The sequence below is a fragment of the Podospora bellae-mahoneyi genome, chromosome 2, assembly GCF_035222275.1.
Source record: "Podospora bellae-mahoneyi strain CBS 112042 chromosome 2, whole genome shotgun sequence".
Classification (NCBI taxonomy): domain Eukaryota; kingdom Fungi; phylum Ascomycota; class Sordariomycetes; order Sordariales; family Podosporaceae; genus Podospora; species Podospora bellae-mahoneyi.
In genome coordinates this window covers 4,500,697-4,526,809 of record NC_085881.1, presented here as the reverse complement: position 1 = coordinate 4,526,809, position 26,113 = coordinate 4,500,697, and the positions used below count along the sequence as shown (strand labels likewise).

Sequence of the window (26,113 nt, the reverse complement as noted above, 5' to 3'; positions counted from 1 at the left end):
TCGATAGGTAGGCTGGAGGGTTGGGGTTGAAGTTGGATTCATATGGTTGCACTGCAGAAACGCAAACGCAGAGTGAAGACCGGTCGTCGAATTGGATGCTTCTTTTGGGGGCGTGCAGCAGCGGCAATGAGAGCGGAACGCAGCGGGTGCATCTTCAGGTTGATGAATACAGAGCAGGGGTGAGGTGTGGAAGAGGCGGTTTCTGTGGTTGCCGCGCTACACAGCCGCTGGGCGGCTCTCGGATTGCTTGCTTGTTGTTGGTGTTTGTTGAGGATGTGGGTGAATGATTCAGTCGTGGGTTCCCTCAGCTCAGCTGAGGCTGGCCAAGCAATGCCTGTGATCTCTGTCAAATGCGGAGCCTGGGCTGCCAAAGGACAACTCGGCCCATCTCAAGATATTTTGATTACAAGGTGAGGTTGATGGTGATCTTTCGGGATAGTTGATAGAAAAGCACCCCACAATCCAAGAGAAACAGAAACAGGCTTTCCACCCCTCCATTTCAACCCCTTAAACGGTGCGCTTGACCCAATCAGCAGGCGCCTTATCAAGTCCCGCCCAGGTCCCAACGTCACACCTTCCCAAGTTAGGCGCTGAAACGCAAGACAGTTCAGCGGAGTGCTTGTGGCTCTGCCGGGCATCTCCCTGGGATGCAACGCCCCTTCATTCGCGTCCGTTCGCTGAGCCTCCCCCGTCAGTTGCCCCTCGAGACCCCTGTCAGCTGTCCATTAAGGCTTGACCTTCACGAAACTGCGACTCCCGCCTTTTTTTGAGAAGAATTCCACTCGCCAGGAGATCCCGTTGCTACTCTTTGCAACAGAGCCCAAAGCACCCAAACACTGCTGCTCGCTTGGCAGCAGAAACTCTATTCTGTCGTGAGCGCTTCGACCGACCGACCGCCTGAGCAACGCGCATCTGTACCTTATCCGCACCGAACCGCAACCCTTCCCGCCGCTAGAGAAAAAAAATCGAGACGAACGACGACCCGCGAGACTGTTCGTGCCGCGTTTTTGGTGCCGCCGCGCAAAGGGCCGGAGAGGGCCAACTAATATTCAACCCTTTTCTGTTCGAGCAATAGTGACCGCCAGACTGCGGCCAGCTCAAGGGAGAGAGGGGAACAAGGAGAAAGCAAGAAAGTTCGACATTCCAGCAGAGGGCGCAACTTGTGAAACCGAGGGATAGCAGACGACAACCACCTCCTTTTTTCTTGTTCCACCACCACCACATACCACACATACATAGAAATCTACAACTTGTAGACAGGAAAGAAATACGGTCCTAGTCCCCCGAAAAGGGGCTCAACATTAGCAAACATGGCGTATAATCGTTTAAGTAAGTCACACACTCTTTTGTTACAATCAATCCAGTTGTCATGAGAACCCCCCCTTCGTCTTACATTTCCCCGTGATCCATCCTCATGAGACCCTGAATTCGAGGCGGCGGTGGGTCGCTCTACAAGGGCAGGCCCGACCTTAATCCTCTGGGTTTCCCTTCCTCCCCCCCTACCCCTTCCGCGTTTGTACCTTTCGCTCCTCCACACCTTTGCCGATCCCAGCCTCACATCACATTCTTTACTCCTTCAAAGCCCAAGTGGCCGGTTCCCCTGGGTGCCTCGTTCCTCCTTTTCTGGCCCGCGGCCTCTGTCCGAGCCGCATCATTGTTTCTCGTCCTCCTCTGTCTTGCCTGGTGCAAGTCGGCTTTTCACCCCTACCATACCTCCTACTCAGCTTAGCATTCGACCTACTGCACGAGTGGAAGCTGTGTCAGGTCTCGCGGCGCAGTAGCTTGGTTTATTCTTAATTCTACCTATCTTAAGGGTCCGTATTACGTTGGCCTGCATATGTGGGAAAGCTGGCCTACGCTAGGGGCGAAAGTTTACTCAGGGGAAGGGGACCAAGGCTAACTTTCTGGACGTACAGACGACGATTATTACGAGAGCCATCCCATGGAGACGCGTAACCCACGCAGGAGTCCTTCTCCTGCCCATCCCATGCAATCTGGGTACCAACTTGACGACGCGCCCTACGGACACTCCCATCTGGATATGCCCAGTGCTGGTCCTGGTAGATTCAGCCCTGGTGATTCGTTACAAATGCAGACCGCTGTGAGTATCTCTGGGAATGGGGGGATGTTGAGGGCGGAAGACTGACTCTGGTGGAATAGCAATCCGTAGACAACTTGGGGGGGTATGGAGTGAACCCGGAGGCACACCATGATGCCTACTACAACCAACCATATGAGCCAACGCCCATGCAGGGCCAAGGGTATGACGGGGGTGGAGGATATTTCCCCGAGGACGACAGACGGCCGATGTTGACGCACAACGACTCGCAAGTTGGGCAAAACGACCCCTATCACGACAAGCAGCAGGCGCCAAAAAATCAAAATGCGATCAAGAGGTGGAAGACGGTCAAGCAGGTTCTGTTGTACCGCGGGAACTTGGTTCTTGATTGCCCAATTCCTCCAAAGCTGCTGAACCAGCTTCCCCACGGAGAGCGCGATGAGTTCACCCACATGAGATATACGGCTGCCACCTGCGATCCTTCGGATTTCTACAACGAGAACTTCACCCTCCGCCAAAAGCTCTTCAGCAAGCCCAGACATACCGAGCTGTTCATTGTGGTCACCATGTACAACGAAGACGAAATTCTGTTTGCGCGTACCATGATTGGTGTGTTCAAGAACGTCGAGTACATGTGCAAACGGACTGAGAGCAAGACCTGGGGCAAGGATGCGTGGAAGAAGATTGTGGTGTGCGTCGTTAGTGACGGTCGTGCCAAGATTAACCCAAGGACGAGAGCTTTGCTCGCTGGTATGGGTGTGTATCAAGAGGGTATTGCCAAGCAGCAAGTTAACAATAAGGACGTCACGGCACACATCTACGAATACACCACCCAGGTCGGCATGGCCATCAAGAACGACGTTGTGCAGCTTATTCCCAAGCAGCAGCCCGTTCAGATGCTTTTCTGTCTCAAGGAAAAGAACCAGAAGAAGATCAACTCTCATCGTTGGTTCTTTGACGCCTTTGGAAAGGTGCTGGATCCCAACATTTGCGTGTTGATCGACGCTGGTACCAAGCCTGGTGGCAGCTCGATTTATCAGCTTTGGAAGGCTTTCGACCTTGAGCCCATGTGCGGTGGTGCTTGCGGCGAGATCAAGGCTATGCTAGGTGGGTTCTATCAATTTACGCATGCCTTTCCCATGATAAGTAGCTAACCATCGCTTGTAGGCAAGGGTGGAAAGAATTTGATCAACCCACTGGTGGCCACGCAAAACTTCGAGTACAAGATGAGTAACATATTGGACAAGCCTCTCGAATCTGCCTTTGGTTTCATTTCCGTCTTGCCCGGTGCCTTCTCGGCTTACCGGTACGTTGCGCTGCAAAATGACAAGAACGGTCAGGGGCCGTTGGAGAAGTACTTTGCTGGTGAGAAACTGCACGGCGGTGATGCTGGTATTTTCACAGCCAACATGTACCTCGCCGAAGATCGTATTCTGTGCTTCGAGCTTGTCACCAAGCGGAACTGCCACTGGATTCTTCAGTACGTCAAGTCGGCCACGGGCGAGACTGATGTGCCAGACACGGTTACCGAGTTGATTCTCCAGCGTCGTCGCTGGCTTAACGGTTCTTTCTTCGCTGCCATCTACGCTATTGTCCACTTCCATCAGTTCTTCCGGTCCGATCACTCTATTTTCCGCAAATTCTTCTTCTTTATCGAATTCATCTTCAACACCATCAACATGATCTTCGCTTGGTTCGCTATCGGCAACTTCTTTTTGGTTTTCAAGATCCTGACGACTAGTTTGGGAGACGAAAAACTATTGGGTAAAGTGGGCGAAATCTTGGGTGTGGTGTTCCTCTGGCTGTACGGCGTATCGCTCATGACATGCTTCGTCTTGGCGATGGGCAACAGGCCAGCTGGTTCCGGGAGATATTACATGGCCATGGTTATTTTCTGGGCCATCATCTTCATCTATCTCATGTTTGCAGCCGTATACATCGCCGTCGACGCCATCATTCAAGATCTGCAAGTTAACAACTTCAGCATCGATTCTTTGTTCAAGAACCAGGTCTTCTACACGTTGATCATCTCGGTTCTGTCGACGTACGGTCTTTGGTTCATCGCCTCGCTCATGATGTTCGACCCCTGGCACATGTTCACCTCGTTGATTCAGTATATGTTGCTCTCTCCCACCTACACCAACGTCCTGAACGTGTACGCCTTTTGCAACACGCACGACATCTCGTGGGGTACCAAGGGTGACGACAAGCCGGATGCTTTGCCCACAGTAAGCACCAAGGACGGTCAGGGTAAGACTGATTTGCCTGATGAGGGTGATCTCAACGCGCAGTACGAGAGGGAAATGCAAGTCTTTAGCCGCAAGCCCGTCAAGGAGGTCAAGGCCCCAACACCGGCTCAGCTCGAGGAGAAGCAGATGGATTACTACAGAGGCGTCAGGACGGTGGTCGTGTTGATTTGGATGTTGATGAACTTTGCCCTGGTCGCTGTCGTGCTGAGCACGGGCGGTCTGGACAGAGTTGTGGAGGACGATTCGGGGAGAACCGAGGAGGAGTCCAAGGCCCATAAGGCCAACATTTACTTGCAGGTGGTGTTGTGGAGTGTGGCTGGTTTGAGTGCGTTCAAGTTTATTGGCGCGTTGTGGTTCTTGATTGTGAGGATGTTTAGAGGTGTCTAAAGTGATACCAGGGTAATATCTGTTTGAAACGAAGACATGAGAAACTCTTTCATAGGGGATGAAAATGAGGGGGGATGGATACCACGGATGTGGGCGGTTAGAGATACCTTGGTTGCGTTTTTCTTTTCTAACGGGTTTTTTTAAAGCTTTTTTGGAGTCTATCTCCTTGGGAGATGGGGGGATATTTCTTGAGAGTTTTGTTTTGATGAATGTTAGCCTGTTTATATAATCATTTTTGATCTGAATTATTTGCGGAGGTGTGGTTGTGTTTTGAGTAGTCCTTGCTATGGCTCTGCTTTTAAGAGATATCCCATCACGACTAGACTTGTATGTGTGTACCTATGTATCGTATAGAGAGATGATTTCTACTGGGCCTTTTCAAGAAGAAAACAGGCGTTTAGTCTATTTTTTCAAGACCTATCATGTTCTTTTAAGGCATCGTAATTATCCTTCAGGCTTAATAACTCTCTTTTGAGGCCGAATGACTATCTTTTGAAGTTTATCAACGATTTTTGAGGGCCTGTTGACTATCCACAAGAAGGTCTTGATTGTTTTCAGGGCGTAGTTCAGCATTTCTGCGTTGATCTAATTCGCAGTGCCAGGTATCGTGATGATGATGAGGAAGGGCGGGCAAAACTTGTACAATACACGCACATATGCAGCGAGCATGTTGGGTTGGGTTAATGAAACATGCTCTTTGGATTTCGTGTCTCATATGTGTGTCCATAACGACAGTAAACCGAACACTTTCCAGAAACCACTCCCAGTTCCCGAATAACCAAGTTGAATGACAACGCTGTCCCTTTCCCTGACTCCTTGCCATACCATATCCAATGGGGTATCAAATCTAGGGGTATCTGTTGGTAATAAAAACAGATTTGCCTTCCCAGCCCAACCTTTGGGGTCCTTCAACTCCAAGTAAAACTCCGATAGGAACCATATACCAGTTTTGTTTCCAACTCAAGATGGTAAAAACGACGCCGTCCCTTTTCAAACTCCAGATCGTATCATAGCTGCGGTATCCGGTTCAAGATACCCGAGTGACAACAGCGTTTCTGTCCCCCAACTTCCAAAAGCCAATGCTTTTCAATCAAAACCAAGACAAGCCCTCCAAAATCACATCTCGTATTCAGTCAGGCCGTGGCGCCTCTTGGTCTCCTCGTTGCTCTCCTCATCCAGCCGCCTGCAAAGCTCTTGCGTCATGCGAGCGTTATATTCTGAGCAATCGGTCCCCCAAGGCGCGTCCTCATCCTCTTCATCATCCGTCGTCCCAACCGACTTGCGTTTCTTTGTCGGGGACGGAAACCCACCATCACGCTTATCATTGTCAGCAGCCTTGTCACTGCCAACACACCCCTCACTGCTGCCAGAAGATACGGTAGACACCCCATCACAACCCACCCTCACCTCCTTCATACTCCCCCTATCCCCCCACCTCCTCTTCTTCCTCATCACCTCCTCCTTTTCCCGCCGTCTAATCTCCTCGAGTACGCCCCCCAAAATCCTCCCCTCCCCTGCCCGTTTCTCAAATCCACAACCCCCCTGTACAACTCAAGCAACCCTTCCACCCCCCCTTCCAGCTCTCTCACCATCTTTTCGAAATGGACGTAAAAACCGTGAATTTGAAACAACCGCGTCTCCATATTCCTCCTCAGGTTGTTGTCCATCGTGTACAAACCCCCCAAAAGAAACCTCTCGTGCTGCTCCAGCGACTGAAACTCTATCCTCGGGATCCTCCCCCAGTTGCGGTCGTTGAGGTCATGGTTCTCCGGTCCGAAGCAGGTCAACAGGTCGTCGAGGATGGTAGGGTCGTCGGATAGACCAAAGAACTTGCCCGCGTGGGGGTGAAGCACCGGTGTGGGCAGGAGGAGTAGGGGAGGGGGCAGGAGGGGCAGTTGTATACCCTGGGTTGGGTGACCAGTGCTCGCGGAGGTGGTTTGGTGGAAGGGGGCGAGGTTGGTGCGGTGGAAAATGTGGTAGCAGATTGTTGAGCCGGAGGTGCCGAGGTGGCCGGTTGGGTGGTAGGTGTTGTACCAGTTTATGAGGATCTTGAGGTAGAGGATGAAGTTGTAGCTGGGGGGGTAGGTGGTGGTGGAACCGGGGTAAGGGGGTGGTTGGTTCCATTTGGGGATGACCTCGAAGGCGGATTTGGCTGGGCTAAAGGGGGGGACGGGGGTGAAGACCTCGGGGGATTTGCCCTTGCCTTCGTCGTCACGATCGGGAGGGAATGGTCGCGGGGTTCAGAGGGGGAGAGGGTGTGAGGTCCCGAGGTCTCGATGAGGAGGGGAATGATCATCAACGTGCTGATTGCAGGAGGGGGTGGTGGCGGTGGTGGTGATGGGGAGTGAAGCTGTTTCCATAGCCGCTGCTGGCATAGAATCTGCTCGGGCCCTTGCACATTTTGGTCTGCTGAAGCGTGTGCAAACACTGCCTAGGGCTTACCGGCGAACAACGGCGTGGTGCGCACACGAAAGATCTCGCTTGCAACTGCTAGAGGGTCAGCCAGCAAACGACCAAGAGAATATTTCACAGCAAACGGTTGACGATTTTCCAAAATGATTGTATCAGAAGCCTGGAGCTGGTTTCGATGAGGGTTCGATATGAGTATGTCAAGTTGTTCCTTGATCTGCCTGGAAGATAATAAGACAGGGTCTGGAAAGACAATCCCGAATTTTCCTTTCTCTCAGGTTTATTTAACTCTTGTACACTAGGTTACAGAGTCTGTCATGGGTGGTGTCTTAAACGCCACAGTGGAGGTTCTCGTCGATAGGCACGACAGGCACCCGCTTTTGATGTGCCCAAAGACATCCGTTTTCCCTCTATTTCTGCCATAATTTTGTCCACTCTTCCTTAGAGATTGTTCCAGCCATGCGAGTTTGGTCCTGCCGCAAACTACCTTTCAATCCATGTTGAGACAGGAGCCAAAGGGGTGGGATCGATTTTGCAAAGGGAACGACAACCGCTCTTCATAACAAAAGGCGATGCCCAAAAAGAGTTGGTTGATTGGCTTGAGAGGAATGGAGATGGGTGTATGAAAATGTTTGATGACTGAACCGGGCTGAAGTAGGCTTTTTTTCGAGTTGGCGGGTGGCCACCTCGTACCACAGAAATCACAGGAAAAGCTCAACAATCGAAAGTACTCAGAATTGAGCACGAGATGTATGAAAGTGTTTTTCCTATACGAGGATAATATGTTGTGCTACTACACTCAGTTCCCACTTAGAGCAAGAGCCACTTGCTGGTGTCAAAACATTGCCGCAGTGAGACTTTGAGGCTCGGCCCGGTAAAGAAGTCATGAAACTTCGGCCCGGATTGTCCATCTTCACTTCAACCCTGGATAACTTTATGACTTCGGCTTCCCTACTTGGGTAACCCGAATGCCCAGATGGTCTACATATCTTGTTCCGCCAACTCTCACACAACTTACCATACCTCCAGTCACCAATTCTCCTGCACAAAGATTCACCCAGCGTCACACGGTACCTGGGAGCCTACGATGCGCAGAGTAACATGACGGAATGCTACAACAGTCACAGCCAATGAGAATGCCGGGCGAGCTTCTGGAAACAATGTTGAAATGTCTGTACGTCAGATGACAGCCACACAGTACAGGGGCGGGCGCTTGGCCAGGGCGAGACAGCTGTGAGAGCTGAACGAAAGAAGCCATCTTGCGTGCCCGGCCGGCGTTAACCGCCCAGCGCCCAAGCCACAAGTTCGCCATCGCCCTTGCCGCTTGATTGACTTCTTGGAGGAGGAAAAGGTATACCGGGCGGCAGCCGAACGAGAGTCGAGAATTGAGTCTGTGAAGGCGTTGCTGCGGGTGTGATCAGGAGGGCATCTTTGTCCTTCTGATGTGAGCTCGTGCGTAGTTGAGTAATCGAAGCTTCGTCAGATTGTTCTTTGGGAATTCAATGCCCTGCGGGGAACGAGACGACATACAGCCAGCGCAGAGTCGAAAATGCGGGGATACCTGTCTTTACGGGGATCGCGGGAACCAGCGAACGGGAGAGGCTCTCAGATCCTTGAAAATCCGGGGCCGACCGATTCTGCTGGGGAACCTGGCCACGGCCAACTTGCCGAATTGTTTTTCTGATGCCTCATTTGGTAGCCTTTAAACAACGACTCCACAAACCCCCCAGCGTGGATGTGCCAATTTGGTCCCCTGTTCTGGCAGCCAAGCTTCATCCAGGTCCGGGGTAAACCACGAGACCTTAAAATTCTGTTCTTTCTGTCTTGACGAAGCATCATCGACCTGTCTTTTTTGGGAATCGTGGCCGCCGTGTTGACCGCTCCCTGGCCGGGCCGGAGTCGCCCTCATGACGAATTGTTCGTTTTCATGAGAAGGTGACGTGAGATGGTGCAAGCCCTTGGATATTGGTCATACTGGCCATTTGTCGTCTCATGTCACTGCAAGTTCCTTCTCTCGTCGCAGCGGAGATGGGAAAAACAGGTGGTCGCACAGTTGTTCGACAACAAAGTCGTCACTGTCCCTTGCAGGGCTGCCCAGTCCAACCAAGTACCGTTTGCCGGGGCGTCCGGCCAAAAGGTACATGACAGGGGAGCTTGCGATGGAGTAATGATTTCGTAACAGATAGCACCATTAGCGTGCCTCGTGACGGCCAGGTGAGTTTTCATAAGCTAACAGAAAGCTTGGGTGGACTCTCGGCAGCAAATTTTCAGCCCAGTCGTGCTGGGGCACAGCCTGTAAGCCTGTCCTGGCCAGGCCCACTGTAGCACCTGACGCAATCGCTAACATGGCCAATTCCAGGCCTCTGGGCTCATCATTTTTGTGCATTCTCCATGAAAAGGCCGAGTCACTCTCCGCATAGGTGTTTGATGATGGATGACTGAGAACATGTACCAAAAGAACCAGAATAGGGTAATCTATCACATTTCTGACTCTATGTCTATGTAGTGTATCATGCCTAGGTAAGCTTATCAAACAGTCCGAATGGCGAGATCTTGCGAATGCCCATGATGACACTGCCATGCCAAAAGAGGCCATCTTGGTGAAGCTCTTGCACTTTGCCCTGCAAAATTTTCCCAGGGCGCCAATCGGGCGTTGGAACAAAGAGGGCTACAGGGCAAAGTACCGGGCTTGTACTCTTTTTCGCTGTCCTTCCAGGCGGCTTAGCGCCAGGGTGCCATGATCATGCGGCTTTCCGCCCAGAGCTCGTGCTACAGCGCTGGATCTTTGTTTGGCTGGAATCCAGGAGGGGGGGGGCTTGTTGGGGAAAAGTTTCGTTTCCCGTTTCCCGTCTCCATCTGTCTGCCCCTTGGTCCATGCTTGGCAATTTCACTTACACACAAGGCACTTTCCTTGCCTTGGGTATAATAGCTCTCCTTTGTCTGCTCTTTTTTTTTTTTTACACAAGGATATCTCGACCAGACTACACCATCAAAAAGCAAGTTCACTGCCCAAAGCTTCAAGCTCTCTCTGCTCTGTCTCTGACACCCGAGTACCACCACAACACAACACAACACAACAACCTCTTGTCCTTAACAAACAAGACACTCAACCGCCAAAATGCCTTCTCTCTACACCATCACCGAGCCTCACCCCACCGTTGCTAAGAACAGCTACACCCACTCTGGCCGTGGCGGTGCTGGCAACTTCTTCCGTGCTCCTCAGACCACCGCTCCCTCCGGTGTCCCTACCCCCGCTGCTACCACACCCTCCAGCACCGGCCGTTTCTACTCCGGCCGGGGGGGTGCCGGCAACGCTCACGCCAAAGCCGAGCGCCCTGTCCTCTCCTTCGACGAGGAGTTCACCCGCGCCGAGGTCCGCGAGAAGGCTGCCACCATCAGCCACGTAGGCCGCGGTGGCGCCGGCAACATCTTCAGCTCCAGCTCCTCCTCCACCAAGAAGAACTCGACCGAGCTCAGCCGGAGAGACTCCAACAGCACCAACGGCAGCACCAAGTCTGGCTTCTGGGGCCGCATCAGCAGCCTCGGCCACTAAGTCGACTCTGACTCTGTCACGAGTCGTTGAGACGACACACTCGACGACTCATCTGCTCTGCGCTTCTGTTCATTTGTCTATATTTATACCACACCAACTTTTGCAAACAACACAGCACGGCGTTCCGGAGGGTTTTATGAATCGGGAAGGGGATATCAAAAAGTTATTCATCTTTTTTTGTCACGGAGGGCAGGGGCCTCAGAAGGATACCAACAACAAAGCAACGGCTGCCGAAAAGTTCTCAGCTCAGCAATTTTTTTTCACCTCGACAAGATGAATTCTGTCATCAGACGAACCGGTACCCCTTTGTTGGTGGGCTTGGCGAGAGACCGGATGGTTTGTTGGTGTGCTGGGATGTGTGGAGCAAGGCTTGGGAAAAGGGGCTCCAGCGGTCTCCAACTCAAAAAGTCAACTCCACACGAGCTGAGGCGCCAACAAAAACAAACACCTCACCTCACACCATCTCACCGGCAGTTCAACTACCGGTACCAACGGTCGGGAAATTTGGGTTTCGGTTGAAGAAAAGGAGCGGAGGAGAATTGGACGGGGAAAGAGTTATGAACAATGGAGAAAAAGAAGCGGTTTTCTTTCTGGTGAATAGTGGTTTTTTGATTTGACGGCTGTTTTGTTTTTTGGGATGGAGTGCAAATCAATATACCCCCCTGGTGCGATTTTGGAGGATGGATAGTGTGCGAAGGATTATTGTTATTTATTTGGTTCACTCCCGGTAAAATGGGAAAGTAACTGAGCAATCTTTTACTGCCATGTTTTGCAATGATGTTAGAATGCGTGATGTGATATGTCCGCCCAATTCTCTTGTCTTGACACTGTTGAGTGATCACTCTCTGCCTGCATGATTGCCTGCCCACCTCAACGCTCCTGCCTCTCCAAATTTGACCTTTACGAAACAAACTCTAAAAATCCCGTACGATCTCTGTTGCCGAGTCTTTTTGTGTAATAATCCCACGTGTACAGCAAGATTCTTACCACGCCACCACAACGGACAAAGAAGGAGATCTTTTCCCCCGCTTCCGTGCTTGCTGCTTCCCGCTCACCCTGACCTGGACTGTCGGAATCCCCTTTGGGCAATTTGGTTGAGGTACCTGGCAGGGACTTTCAAGCTTGCCTTCAACGGAGAGAGCGGAATTTGGGACCTAGGTACGGTGTCAACCGAGTTCATTCTGAGAATCTGGAACTCGAAGAGCTGGAGTGAACGTTGAGTAACAAAGGGGAAAACATACCGTGCCGTTTCTGTTCCTTATCGGTTTTAAAATCAGGGGCAGCTCATGGGTAACCACCACCGCTGAATTTCCCAAGGCACCGTGGTTTTTCGTGCTGCATACGAATGAGTAAGTACACAGACCGTAGCCTTGGAACATCAAATGTATGTAGTCCAAACCAAGTAGCCATGCCTTGTCGAAATCAACTGGAGATGGCCCAATTGGAAACGTTCTCTCGTAAATACATGTTGAGCCATTCTAGAAGCTTTCTATCCTTGTACATAGCCTCAATATGACGAATCCTTCCAGCAAGGACTTGTCGTCAAAGAGATACTCAAAACACAAGTCTGCCGTACACAAACTTATACAGATACCAGGAGAGTACCAGGCCGAGAATCTATAGACTTCTACAAAGCCTTCTACTTTGGAATCTGCCAGTATTCCAAGAAGAGAGGGCTGTTGCCAAAAGTTGACAAGAAAACATTCCCAGTCTTTCCTCAAGCTCCACCACACAACCACGCTCTTGTCGTTGCCACTTCCTCACACGACACATCCCCGAGACAAAAACAATCTCCCCAATACTGACTTGTCTTTTGAAAAACAAGAAAAACAAACAAGATCAATTTTATACAAAAGGCTGCGCGGCCAGAAGCATGATTGCCAAGTATATAATAGACCCAAAAAAAGGGTGGTATGATGACCCACGTGAGACCTTATCGACCCGACGGTTATAATATGGTAGGTATGGGGATTTCGTACCTCTACATATGAATCAAATTGAAATATCTCTGCTTACCAGATGTTACTTGAGGCGGTGGAAGAAAGTGTCGCGATGATCTTCTTTGCTTTCTTCTACGAACGCTCCAAAGCATAGAGGACAAGAATTAGAAACAAGTAGCCAGTACGGGTTGGAAAAAAGCTCAGAAGTTCCACTCCGGACTGATGACGTTGGATCCTGATGGTATTGCCCCGTCGGTCTTCTCATCGCAAACGCCTCAGAGGGAGACGTGGTCAAGTTCATAGCAGCTAGGCATCTTTAGACAGGTATCAACCTAGCGGTGATCGACCTGTATAAAAGCACCGATGCCAAAAGCCAAGACAGAAGCAGCATGTACAAGTCTTTAAATCACAACAAGAGAAGAATTGCATGTTCAGAGATGGTTAGCAAAAAGGGTATCATTCATTTTCTTTTCCATCACTCCCTTCATCCACCCTTCTACACCCTACTACCGCACTCCTTCTCCCCTCTCTCCTCTCCTTTAAAGATACATGTACGTTCACTAAAACCTATCAACCAACAAAAGCTGTAGTACCAGCCACCAACCACTCCCCTTCCTGACTCCTCCAACGAAGTATCTATCCCCAGATATTACAATAGTTCTAATCGTCTTGTGTTCAAAGCTTTGCTAGAGTCCCTAGATAAATTTGTACACCTTCTTTACTTGTTGTGCTGTATCTCTTCCCTTCGCTGTACTGGGCCGGGGATCCCCTCCAAGACTTCATACTCATAACATCACCGAATCTCGACACGAATAGGGAATGCGGATAAGTGTCGTTTCTTCACCCGCAAAGTGTCGCCCGCGCTGTCAGTCGACGACATCAAATGAATCTTGCTCGATCTACGGTCGCACAGACTACAACTAGGCGAACTTGGTATGGATAATATCCGGGTTCTCATGCCAGTCGTCAATGCTGACCCACATCTAGATTGGAGTGTTAATCTTTGCCATCCCCTATTCCTGTCTATCAGGGGAGTCAACCTACCTTTCTGAATGTGCTCAGACCAGCCAGAATACTGCCACCAATCCAGGTAGAGTACTTCCGCTCCGGGGGCGCAAAAATCTTGATTCTCATATCCTTGACAGCAAGCCGCTGTACTTCGTTGAGAAGTCTGTCACCGAATCCCTTTGTGAGTGTACTACCTCCCGACAGGACGATGTTCATGTACAGGTCCTTGCGCAGGTCGAGATCCGTCCTGTTGATCGAATCAACTACTATTTGGTGAATGCCCGGATATTCAAGACCGATGATCTCAGGGTCGAACAAGATCTCTGGGGCACGGAAACGTTCCGCTCCAATCTGTTTTAGCGTTAGATTTGCTACTCCCTGAACATCGTGAACACACAAGTTATGCATACCTTGAGCTTGTTGCCATCTGGCAAGACATATTCGGCAAATTTGCTGTGGTCCTGCTTGGAAGCTGCCCACTCCTTCTCTTCCTTCTTGGGATCCCTCGCGACGTAGCTCGTGGCCTCCTTGATGAGCCTGACGACCTCCTTTTCTGCGCTGGTATGGAAGACGTAACCGCTCTTGCGGAGAAGCGTCTGTAGATGTTCGGTCACGTCGCGGCCGGCGACATCGATTCTCCTGATACTGTTGGGCACCGTGAACCCTTGGTATACTGGTACAGCATGGGACACACCGTCGCCAGCATCAAGCACCACACCTGTCGTCCTTCCACTGGCGTACAAAGACAGTACGGCCTGGATTGATGTGTAGAGAGCTGGCACGTTGAACGTCTCGAATAAAATTTGAGCAGCCGTGTCACGGTTTGACCTTGGGTTGAGTGGTGGTTCGGTAAGAAGGACAGGGTGCTATATGTCCATGTGGGATTGTCAGCCATTGCGCCTTTCCGCTTGAGGATCCGGAACATTACCTCCTCACTCAGTGTCTTTAACCCCTCGTCATACACATAGGCCCAGATTTTCTCCATATCATCCCAGTCCGTTACAATACCATGCTCCAGAGGGTATCGGATTTTGAGCAAGCCCCGCAGCTCTGTGGCCGCTTTCTGGCCGATAAACACCTCTCCCTCCAGCGCACCGGCCAGAACGCGGAGATGTTTTGGTCTGCCTACCCATGATGGGAAGTGGCACTTGGGTACGTCGTCTCCTGCGAAGCCAGCCCTGATAGTTCCGGATCCGTTGTCGAGCACTACCGACACGTTGTGCAATGAGTCTGTCATGTTGCTGTGGTTCGTGTGTGGGGGTTCTCAGAACATGAAAATGGATCTGTATTTTATTTGACTATTTCAGTATCGTAGGATTGGGCTTCTCGTGGTGGTCGTCGAAATCGGAGAGGGGAGGTTTGTTTGTACTGAGGTCGCTGCTGTCTGGGAGTACGGGGCGGGCGAGACAGCTCTCCAGCGCCAGTCCGAGGGGTCAGAAGCCAAGTTTCTGGGAATCGTGTGGGGTTTTGGGTGGTCGAAGTCGGATTGCTGGTCGCCGTTGTCGTCTGGTGCTGGCCTGTGAAATTTACAGTGAAGCTCCAAACACACACGACGCGATATTCAGATGAAGGGGTTCCTGCAGGGCGCATCATTGGTTGGGTCTTGCTCCTGTGGTCTGGAGTTGACGTGTGGCTGATGCACGGACCATGAGCTTATCGATACTGATATCGATATCAAGCTCCAAGCTTATCAATTCAGAGACCTTTTAACAGCAGCATTTGATACATTGATGCCAGTAACCATGAGAGGAATATCAAATGTCACTCTCAAAACAATCAGCTAGTCTCCAAGAGACAACACAGAGACTTGGTTCATGGAATAAGGCCGTCGAGCTCAAGATGAACAGTCGAAAGTCTTGCGAAGGCCTTTCTTTGAACGATTCCCAACTTTAACCTGGTGTTTGACGATGTACATAATATTGCGGCCGGACCTCTAAGGCATTTCATAGTACCACATATATCCCTACCGAGTTCGTAGACAAAACACCGCAGCTGAGATCGCCTTCCGAGTTTTCGTGATGGAAGAATCAAGTCCAATTAACACAAAGTAGCCCTACCGGGTCTATCCTCGTGTCCCGTGAAACCTTAAGCTATTCCCCGCGCCGAGATTGGCGCAATTGGACGGCGGCAATGGCGGGACGCCCGGGTAGCCTCAGCTGGATCGATCCAACAAGAAGTTCGAGAGGCAGAGGTCGGGCAAACGGAAGAGACTTGAAGCAGGAGAGCAAGAGACAAACATATTTTATCAAGACTATTGGTGATATGGGTGACATAGGCGGCGACGGTGTTCCTGTTCCAGGTTTGGGACAATGTTGAAGCTGGGCGTGAGACGAGATCGCCCAACCGTACGGTGGCACGGAGGTACAGAACGGATAATGGTCCTTTGCGCAAGTGTAATTTACACTTTTACACCTTTTCGCACACTTTACCCATACGCCAAACCCAATGGATAAGTAACATAGTAAGTAACATAGTAAGTAATATAGTAAGTAAATAATTAATAATTTATATAATAACTAATAGTTTATATAGTAGTTAATAGTTTATATAAGTAGCCGGTAATTTAAAGTGACGATAGTAAATTATACGGTGGCTAAGACGGCTTAATGCTGAGTAATAGGATAAGCGAGGCCACGCCTTAGGTGTGGAAGGAGCCAGACCTCTGGGCTAAGGGGCACTTGCCCCGGTCGCTCAGGGCAATTGTCCGTTCTGTACCTCCGTGCTACCGTAAACCGTCACTGTGGAGCCCATCCGATAAATCCCCCAGCCCCCGTCCTGTCACCTAGCACCTAGTCGGGTCCTTGCTCACTTGGTGGTCAGGCCTACTGATGTCCTTGGCAGCAAAGTCAATGTCAACAAACCCCCTCCAAGCTTCTCTCCCGTTCACCATATTGCAGACATCTCCATCTCACCAACGATCTTGTACGCTGCTGCTCAAGAAAGTACGGTGGAACCGACACCGTTGGCGGCTGGTGTGCCGGTTTTTGTTCGATTTCTCCCCCCTCGACTCCGCAGCAGCAGCCTCGTCTCGTCTGTCTCTCGCTGCTCCGCCGTCCCGTTGCAAGCTTGTCTGCACCTCGCTGCACCACTGACCCCAGACTCCACGCGCAATTGGCTGGGCCCTTGAAGCAGCGCCAGCACATCAAGCACCTCGAGCAATCCCAGCCGCTCCTGGACAACAACAAAGTCTCCCATAGGCTCTGCCAGTCACCCAGCCTGTGTCCGAGGTCCGCTTCCTGCCAGAGAAGAATCCAAGAAGGCCAGGTGTGCGCATCACATTGCGACCAGTCCTCTGGATCCGCCCCCAAAACCGCTCGAACTCTGCGTTGGATTCGAGCTTGGAGGACCTACTTTGTACAAGCTAGCTTCGAGGAGGCCACCGCCTATCCCGCCGCCGCCTTCTATCTTCTTCCCATCGCCTCGCATCCCACCGCCCTCTCCGGCCGACACCAGCAGGAGGTTGCATATCGCCTGCAGCAACCCCTTTCTCTGTACATACATTCAACTGCGGCCGAAACGAAGAAAAAAAATTGATTTTCGAAAACGACGAACAGGAAGTTGACTTCCAGGTTCTGTTTATCGACGCAAACTGCCCCGCTGCCGAGAGAATCCCTGTCCGCCTTGCTCCTATCAACAAAGCCGTCCGTCTCGTTGCGCCGCCACTCACTTTTTCTCCTTCGACAGGCCGCCCGCCACTCGGCCCCATCGATTCTGTGCACCTGTTCTGCTTCTCTGCTCGTACGTCCCAGCAGCCAGCGACACTTCGACATCCTGATACTGCCTCGTGCAGCCTGTCAGGAGTCTCTTTCTGCCCTACTGTCCTCCCTCCTGCCCTATCATCGGCGAACCTAGCTGCATTTCGTGCCTTGGGTGCGTGCCTCCTCCTGCCTACGTGATCCCTCATTGCTCACATATTCCACATTTCCTGCAGACATTCTCGCATTCTGATGATTCTGGACTGCGACTGTTAACAGGCGACGCTTTCTGGCTGGCCAACACATCGTTGCCGTTTTCCCGCGATTATTCCTGTGTTTCATCCCCCACCCCCTCTCTGGCCGTCCTCCTCCACACGTAAGGGGGTTCCCCAACCTGGGAGTAATAATTGGGCAACAACACAGGGGCCACTGTTGACACCTAATACCACACCAACACCCTTTGGGCTCACAACACACATTACCACGCCATCATGGGTGCAGACACGAAGAAGTCTAGTCGGCCGCCGCCATTGCCAGTGCCCACAGAGACCGAATCGACCATCCACACTGCAGCGCCGACCGGGACTGACCTGGGGACCGAACTTGGCAGCGAGGTATCTGCCCCCGGAGACGAGAAGTCCTCTTATTCCATCCCAGATGATGGTACACCCGTGACTATCCGAGCGGGGCATCGCGCAAGCAAATCGCAGACATCTCTCCTGATCGAGTACTTCGAAGGTGGGAAGAGCACCAGCGGCAACTCGGCGTCGGCCGACTCGCGCAAACCCAGTGTTCGAGTCCGCTTGACACCAAGCAGCAAACGTCGCAGCAGCAGGGGCTCCGACGGAGACCACATTCGGATTACCGAGTCAAGATCATCGAGAAAAGCGAGCGGCGGTCGCCGCTCTGCTGCCGAGACGCTGTCGGCCATCAGCAACGATCTTGAAGACGCCAGCTCATATGCTTCAGCCACAGAGGAGAGCAACGTTAGTCGAAACCCCATTGACATCGAAATTGAACGAGGCGCTCGCCGCCGCCGCCCGGCGAGCCCTCTCATACCGGCTGCTGATGGTAGCAAGGCCAGTTACACAGGCGGCAACATGAGTGACATCTCGGCCATACCAACCGACAGCTTCCTCGATGGATCTGGCGGGACCACCTCATTCAGAGCATCCGACTCCAAGAGCCCGGATTATGTAGCAGCTGCTGCCGTCGGCTTGGGTGCCGCCGCGAGCGCCACAGCCACCTCTGAAAAGTCCCGGACACGAGAAGGGGGCCGCGAAAGGGTGGTTGTTACTAGGTCTCGAGACAAGGAGAGGGACCGCAGTAAACACAAGTCTAGCAAGAGCCGGACGAGCAGTGTCAGCAAGGATGACAAGTATGCGGATCGGTCAAGTAGGAGGTCAAGTAAAGGACACCCAGAGTCCATGGTGTCAGTGGCCGACTCCAGCATGGTTTCATCGGCTCTTGCCCCCAGTCATCGGTCCGTGGACCAGCACTCCATTAGATCTGGCGCCTCAAAGACATCGTCCATCAATAATCCGAAACTTTTGGAGACAGTGGAGGATGCCATTCGCCGCCTCATTCTACCAGAACTCAACGCCCTCAAGCGAGAACAGAGCCGGCGAGGAAGCCGACGCGATTCCACGACATCCAGCGCTACATCAGCGTCGAGGGATGATTATGCGAGCGATAAACGACGGTCCAATGGCACCGACAAGATGCTGACACCCCGCGACAGCCTCAAGACCAGCAAGGAGAGACGAGACCGAGAGGCAAGAAATAACGACTTCGACGACAGCAGCGCTCTCAGCCACGAATCAGTAGAAGACTCCCATGACCTCGATAACACACCAGTTCGCAGCATTGAGCCCCTGAAAGTTGCAGCCGCCGGGGCCGCTTTGGGCGCTGCCGCCGTTGCTGCACACGAGGCGTTTGGTTCCCCTTCAGAAGACAAGCAACGGTCAAGGAGACGACGAAGGGACGAGAGACGAAATCGCAGTTCTGAACAACAAGCGTTCGACCAGTACGAAGACTCGGACCTGCTTGCACCTCCAGCCCCACCGATGCCTCTGATGAGTGATGTCAACGCCTCGGATGTGACAAGGGCATCCATTTTGTCGGCCGATACCGACAGACCCCACTCGGCCAGCGAGGAGCTCACCCCTGTTCGTGATTTGACCCAAGGGCCGATTTCGTCAGAGTCAATGCCGACTCCCACCAGGACCCCTGTCAACACTCTACAAACCCTGGGAGCCCAACACGCTAACCTCTCGCACGGAGACCTCAAGGCGTTACCCCGTCAACGCACTGGTGATCCTGACCAGTATGTTCTTGATGACAATGGCAAGAAAGTCCCTTCTCGCCATGCGCGGCAATTTCAGGACGAAGAGTACGACGACGAGGACGAGGAGCCGTCCCCACAATATCCACCCAACCCATACGATTATTACAGCACCCAAGACGTACCTCCACCCCTCAAATACGTCCCCTATCAACCCGAACGTCGGGGCCTCAGCCCTATCCCCAGCGTCTCGGGATATACGGAAGCTGGTAGCGACGTAGGGCCAAACCGGGATTCGAGAGCTACCCACCGCACTATCGACTCGGAAATTTCCACAGCCAACAAGTCTCCACGCCAGGATGGAGGAGCAATGAATCGCAATTTTGCAGGCTACGACGACGACGACCGAAGCGTGAGGAGCTCCAACGTCGACCAAACCCAAGGACCAAGCCCCGCCGGCAGCGAACTCGACCGCGTAACCTCGGGCCAGGCTGTACGTGCTGTTGCGTTGAATCCAGCCTTTGTGCACCCTGTCGGCATCGAGTCCAATGTCGCATCCCTCATCGACGCCTCGATGTTGGAAGGATCAGCTTTGACGGTGGACTCGGACAAGCTTTACCAAGGCCGTGAATCCATGGCGACTCTTGACGAGGAAATTGACCGACAGCTCGGTAGCCCAACCAAGCGCTCCGTGGTCAGCCAAGCTTCAGAAGGCCAGCGATCTCGCGAGTTCGTACAGTATGAGCTTGATGAGTATGGGCACAAGGTTCCACAGAACACTACCTACCGCCAGTCCCCAACAGTATCAGAAGCTGCGATTGCCAGCCGTGCGGTGGATGCCGCTGCAGCTGCTCTCCGGGCGCAGAACGGGAAGGGACAGCAGGAGACTCAGGAAGAGCAAGCATGGCAGGGTGCTGGTGTCCAGCGCAACCGCTCTTTCAAGGAGCGCACACAAAACGGACCACGTCCTGGACTTGATCCATCATTCAGCACCGAGAAGCTTGGCAGCGAGCATGAGAAACCAACAATGGCTTCGAGCTATATACCGAATCAAAACGAGCTCATGCCAGAAATTTTGGATTGGGGGTATGAGGATGATCTTCTGACTAACCCATCTCTCCTTGACGATGATGGCGGCCGTAACGAGGAAGGCCAGTGGTCTGAGGAAGCCACGCCTCGGCAGCGTGCTCAGTACCCACCTGATGATGGCATCGACTACGAACCCCTCGATGGTTCGCCTGCGCAGCAAAAGGGCAACGGAGGAAATCTCGTTATTGCCGGCGCCGCTGCACTCGGTGCTGCTGCTGGCATGGCCATGGCCCAAAATCATAGCCGACAGGCTAGCCAAGAGCACGACGAATGGTATCGCACCTCCGAAGATCGCAAGCGTGACACCCTGGTCACAAATCCTTATGAGGGAACCAGCCCCATCGCCAACCTCCCTGGGCTCGAAGGCAATGGATTCGACGCTGCTTACGATGACTATGGCACCCGTAGCCCACTCGGGCTCAAGGTCGACGAGGGCTATATTTCCCAAGGCCCCAACAAGACACCTGACGTCCACGACAAAGGAAAGGGTGTTGATTTCGGGGTTGCCACTCGTGGACCGGGTGGGGCGTTGGATGATCCATTCTACAATCATGGCAACCCACGCCACCTTAGCGGCATGTCTCAGGGCATTGCTTCGCCAATGTACGATCCGGCCACCGGGATGGGCATGGACAACATCGAATCAAGAGATATTATGGCTCTCATGCAGCACTTGATGGTTAGGGACGCGCAGCGCAGCGCAAGGGATACCGAGATTCTGGTCACTCTTGTCCGCTCTGCTACCGAGATGCGCAACAACTTTGAGGATCTCAAGAAGCTGTTGGCAGATACCGAAGACGTCATCATCACCGAAGTCAAAGAGAACACTGACAAGAGCGTCACTCGCGCCATCAATGGCCCACGACCGTACCCCGGCAGCACCGCGGCTCGCTCGATCCAAGGTGGCTCGGTTAATGGCGATGATATCAATGCCAAGAAGAGAAGCATCTTCCGCCGTGCCCTGTTGGGGTTGGGAGCCAAGGGAACCAACGACCTCGGCAGGATCGAGGATATGCTGAACCAGTTGTTGACCGAAGTGGACGTTCTCAAGGCGCAAACCGTGCCTGGACAACAGCGAGCTATTCAGGACGACCGATCATCCTTCCACCTCCAGCCAGAAGGCCAGTATGAGCAGGACCACGGCTATGAGCCAGAGGGCCACGCTGGTACTTCGACAGCGAGCCACCCATCACAGTCTCACTTCTCGCTGCAATCTCGCGGAACATCTGTGAAGCCTGGCTACGACCGCATGACTTCGGGACACAGAATTAGCACCGTTCCCGAGGACAGTGAGGAAGAGTATGATGCTCGTGGAGGGAATGAGAGCGTCAACTACGACAACAATGACATGCTCATGACCCCAGCAAATATTCAGCGTGCCGAGTCTGTGCCAATGGCTACTCCGCCACAGGCACCAGCTCAGGCGCAAGCCTCCATGAGCAACGAGAATACGCCTCGGACCGAGGAAGGCAAGAAGAAGTCCCGGTCCAGCTGGTTCCGTATCCCCAAGATTTCGCGCTGGTCTGAAACCACCGCGTCCAGCGGCGTGGCCGAGTCTCGCCTCAGCAAGCAGTCCACCAAGACTGAGGAACTCAACCTTCCCACTGGACCATCTCGCTCGGGGTCCCTGGATCACTACTCTGAGAACTACCAGCTTGCGTCCGGACAAGCCCCCCGAACCGACAAGCTCCACAGTGGCTTCTCCGCACAGGACTTGAGCGAGGGTGGGTTCCAGCAACAACAGCAGCAGACCTACCACGATGAGGATCTCTACAACCAGCCCATTCCGGGCGGGCCCCCTACTGCCAATTGGATCACCATGGTTCCCGGGACGCCCGAGGACCCTAAGTACAAGGCTCATCGCGACTCGCTCAACCTTCAGCACCCTCAGCCTCGTCAAGGACAGACTGAGCGCTTCAAGGCCGCCCTCGAGTCCCAAGCCCTGGGCTATGACACTCCCATGTCCCCCAAGTCGGCCGACTGGGCTGGCTCCGCCACGAGCCTCAACCGCTTCCCTCGCAACCCCAACCGGGACAGCTACGGTTCAGCCACCCAGGAATACCAACAAATGTGGTCGCAGTCCCCCGCTGCCCAGAACATGACTGCCACCTCTGGCGGTCCCCCTCGCCCCCCCAAGGAGCCCCTTAACGACGTCATTCCCAACAGCCCCAGCGGTGGCGGCCTGGTCCGCGGTGGCACCCCCATCCAGAACAAGAGGGTCAGCAAGCTCCAAAAGGGGAGCCCCCTCCCTCACCACAGCGTTGAGAGCGGGTACGGCACCATGACGCATGGCGTGCCTACTGCCAGCTACATCAGTGAGGGCCAGCGCAGCCCCAAGCCCGAGAACAGGAACTTGACTGGTGCGCAGACGCAGGTTGGCAGACGGCCGTCTGGGCCGAGACCGATGACGCCTACTGGGCGGAGCGGGGGTGTCGCTAGCCCGTTGGGGAGTGATTTTGAGGATGACGAGAGACAGCAGGGGAGCCAGCAGAGGAGCAGGAAGAGAGGTATGTAATGACTGCAGATGGACGAAAAAGTTGGATGGGAGCTGACAGGATATTAGATACCTTTGGGACGATGAACTCGCAGGATACGGATACTTTTTAAACTGTTAAAAACAAAGATAATAAAGACGAGGGGATGGAAGAGGAGACAGGACGGGCTTCTGTCTTGGTGTCGTTGATGTGATGTTTTGATTATGGATGTTTTTTTTTTTGTTGGGATTGTATTTGGGGATACCATATCTGTTTATCTTGTGTTGCGAATGGGTTGGAAGGGGATGGAAACCGGATGGGACTTTTCTCGAGTTTTTGTGTGTAGATGTGTATGTTTTTTGAAGTTGGGAGAACCACATGGCACATGATTGGATTATTTGCTGTCTGTTGGAATCTGGTTTTTCATTTTATCATTGCGATTATACCCTTGCAAACTGCGAGCAAGCGAGCAAAAAAAAAGATGGCGATGTGTCTCTACGTGTGTGTTTGTTATGAAAGAGAATTTGGGGAGAAGAGCAATCTTTTGGGCTATGGGGAGGAAAGGAAAAGGGGACGGGTCTGGAAGGTTGGTTGCTGCGATATACTTGACCCCGTTGCGAAGTGTTGGGTTTTACTTGACCATGTCCAATAGGTATCTGAACAAAAGAATTGAGAGGTAGTAAGCGTTGAATTGACAAATTTCCCCACCAAGTGGTGTCAACCCTTTCATGTGTAACTACTCCCTTCCTATTTGTGCCTCATAACACGTGCAGAACCGACCCTCCCATGTCCCAAACGCCCGCTCATGACACCCAATCCCATCCCATCCGGGACGATGCGTTTTATACCTCCCAGGAAAGACACCGCAAGTATAAAGCAACGATACCAGCAATAGAAAAAGCAAACCCGGCTCCCCACTCTAACCGATGACCAACCCCGGTTCGTCTCAAATCATGAAAGAATAACAAAAACTAAGCAACCCTCGGCCTCTTGGCCTCTGGTCCCGGAACCCCCCCATTCGCCTGCTGCGCAATCGGCGCGTTCTTATTCCCATCCGCCAACGGCTCCCTCGTGCCATTCTGCTGTTGCCCATTGCCATTCCCGGCATCAGGGGCAGGTCTCTTGATCGTAGGCGGCCGGTACTGGTTCCTGTTCGCTAGCGGGCTACCCGGTCCTGAACCAGGTACCCCGATCCGTCTTGTAGAGTCTAACTGAGGATTCGTAACTCCGGCGATGCTTGGACGTTGATATGGGACAACACCCGTGCCTCCTGGTCGTGGTACAGGGCCGCTAGCTGGTTTGGTTTCGGCCGTCTTAGTTGGGGGAACATGCTGCCCGCTTCTTGACAGGGGCTTGGATGTGCTGTGGTCGATGCCGGGGGTCTTGCGAATCGAAGGGCTTTCGGCACGGGGGTTGAAGCCCATTCCTGCCTTGAGGGGAGTAACCTGGCCAGCGACGAGGGCGTCTTCCGGTATGTCTTTCACTGCCCGAGCCGAGAAGAAACCGACCTCCGCTGGGGCCACGGCTGGAGCGGCGTTGTTGTTGTTGTTGTTGTTGTTGTTGTTGTTGTTGTTGTTGTTGTTGTTGTTGTTGTTGTTGTTGTTGTTGTTGTTGTTGTTATTGCCGTTGGCAGTGTTGTTGTTCTGACCGTTGGTCTGGGGAGCACCATTTTGGGCCACAGGAGGTCGAGGTGGTTGGTTGTAGTTGTTGTTCTGTTGGATGGAAGGCCGGTTCTGGTTGAACTGGTTCCCGGAAGTGAACTGCCCTGTCGATGGCCGTGGACCATTATTGTTGTTGCTGTTCATCTGGCTACCCGCTCCAACGAAGGCGTTTGTCCGTGACATCGGATTAGGCGTCTGCGGTTGCTGTTGAGGCCGAGAGAACTGACTGGTGCCAGCAGATCCAGTTCTCGCAAGGGGCCTCGCTGCTGGAGGTTGCATCTGATTCCCGGTGCTGCCATTACTTACTGACTTATCGTTGACACTAACAGTACTTGCATCGGATGCTGAGTTGGTGATAAGAACCTCGTCTGGGTGACCCTCTTCACTAATCATAAAGTCGGCCTCATCGAGCTCACCAAGAAAATCCTCAAACGACTCGGCGGAAACCGCTAGTTCATGTCAGCACAGATCAACAGTAGCTTTTGAGACGAGATAGCTACTAACAAGATGGAATCACCGGTGCGGCGGCCGGAGCGGGAGTTGGGGCTGTTGCGGGTGCCGGCGCCGGTGCGGCAGGCTGAGGTTGTGGAGGAGCAGCAACTTGTGCGGCAACCGGCCCAGTCGTCGACTTCACAAAGTCCGGGTGTCTATGTAAGTTGTCTTGGTTGAGTTTTGTCGGGGCTGCCCTTATACTCCCGATTTTCTTCAGGTACTCCTTGTCGTAGATGCAGTTCCCCAACACATTGCCAAAGTGCCTCAACGCCCGCTTGAGCGCATCAGTCGTCCCCTCCTTCTTTGCCTTCTCAAATGCAGCCGCCTTTCCTCTGCAGTTCTCGATGTGCCCATATCCCAAGTCCTCATGGTAGGTCCCATCGCGGAGCGTCACTCGTACAATGACCGAAAGCCCGAGGCTTACTTTCAAGGTCTTGGGATCCTCGTCGACAAAGTCGATCTGAAAGTTCTGAATGCTGGACGACCACCCATTGAAGCCAAAGATTTCGTTGGCGAGGGAAATGACCTTTTCGGCGGTAATGTAGTGGAGCTTTGAACCGCCGGGGCCTGCGCGGACGGAGAGGTACTCGGGACCCAGTTGCTTGTCAAGCCGGCTTTGGAGAGTAGCTATTTGCTGAGCTGTAAACTCATTGATCACGGGCTTCTGGTCCTCGAAGGGGTTGATAATGCTTGTGTGCTGGTCGCCGGGACTGAGAGTACAAGTTGTTAGTCAATCTTGGCCGTCAAGGTGCAGATCATTCAGACGCGTTATGCGGATCAAGAATAACAACATACGCAGGCATTTTGGCTGAG

The 26,113-nt window shown here is 52.7% G+C and overlaps 6 protein-coding genes across 6 annotated transcripts; 4 read left to right on the top strand and 2 right to left on the bottom strand.

The window, feature by feature from the left end:
• The first annotated feature begins 420 nt into the window (after positions 1-420).
• CHS2_2 (Chitin synthase, class 2) lies at positions 421-4,914 on the top strand. Its single transcript, XM_062876982.1, has 4 exons — positions 421-690; positions 790-1,329; positions 1,917-3,166; positions 3,227-4,914. The coding sequence occupies exons 3-4, from the start codon at positions 2,248-2,250 to the stop codon at positions 4,693-4,695; spliced, it is 2,388 nt and encodes a 795-aa protein (XP_062735632.1). The 5' UTR covers positions 421-690; positions 790-1,329; positions 1,917-2,247; the 3' UTR covers positions 4,696-4,914.
• A 5,308-nt stretch (positions 4,915-10,222) lies between these two features.
• On the top strand, positions 10,223-10,657 carry QC761_212480 (uncharacterized protein; the record flags this gene model as incomplete). Its single annotated transcript, XM_062876981.1, has 1 exon — positions 10,223-10,657. One exon carries the CDS (start codon positions 10,223-10,225, stop codon positions 10,655-10,657), a length of 435 nt encoding a protein of 144 aa, XP_062735631.1.
• Positions 10,658-11,183: 526 nt separating this feature from the next.
• ARP1 (Centractin) lies at positions 11,184-15,967 on the bottom strand. Its single transcript, XM_062876980.1, has 4 exons — positions 14,534-15,967; positions 14,016-14,471; positions 13,642-13,956; positions 11,184-13,580 (listed from the first exon to the last, which is right to left on the bottom strand). Exons 1-4 carry the CDS (start codon positions 14,840-14,842, stop codon positions 13,518-13,520), a joined length of 1,143 nt encoding a protein of 380 aa, XP_062735630.1. The 5' UTR covers positions 14,843-15,967; the 3' UTR covers positions 11,184-13,517.
• A 487-nt stretch (positions 15,968-16,454) lies between these two features.
• Positions 16,455-17,680, top strand: QC761_0044990 (uncharacterized protein; the record flags this gene model as incomplete). Its single annotated transcript, XM_062872397.1, has 4 exons — positions 16,455-16,547; positions 16,621-17,064; positions 17,160-17,343; positions 17,580-17,680. 4 exons carry the CDS (start codon positions 16,455-16,457, stop codon positions 17,678-17,680), a joined length of 822 nt encoding a protein of 273 aa, XP_062735629.1.
• A 111-nt stretch (positions 17,681-17,791) lies between these two features.
• Positions 17,792-23,857, top strand: QC761_212460 (uncharacterized protein; the record flags this gene model as incomplete). The annotated part of the gene is made up of 2 exons (XM_062876979.1): positions 17,792-23,180; positions 23,237-23,857. 2 exons carry the CDS (start codon positions 17,792-17,794, stop codon positions 23,278-23,280), a joined length of 5,433 nt encoding a protein of 1,810 aa, XP_062735628.1. The 3' UTR covers positions 23,281-23,857.
• A 261-nt stretch (positions 23,858-24,118) lies between these two features.
• Positions 24,119-26,103, bottom strand: RAD52 (DNA repair protein rad52; the record flags this gene model as incomplete). Its single annotated transcript, XM_062876978.1, has 3 exons — positions 24,119-25,243; positions 25,326-26,010; positions 26,096-26,103. The coding sequence occupies 3 exons, from the start codon at positions 26,101-26,103 to the stop codon at positions 24,119-24,121; spliced, it is 1,818 nt and encodes a 605-aa protein (XP_062735627.1).
• Positions 26,104-26,113: the final 10 nt, after the last annotated feature.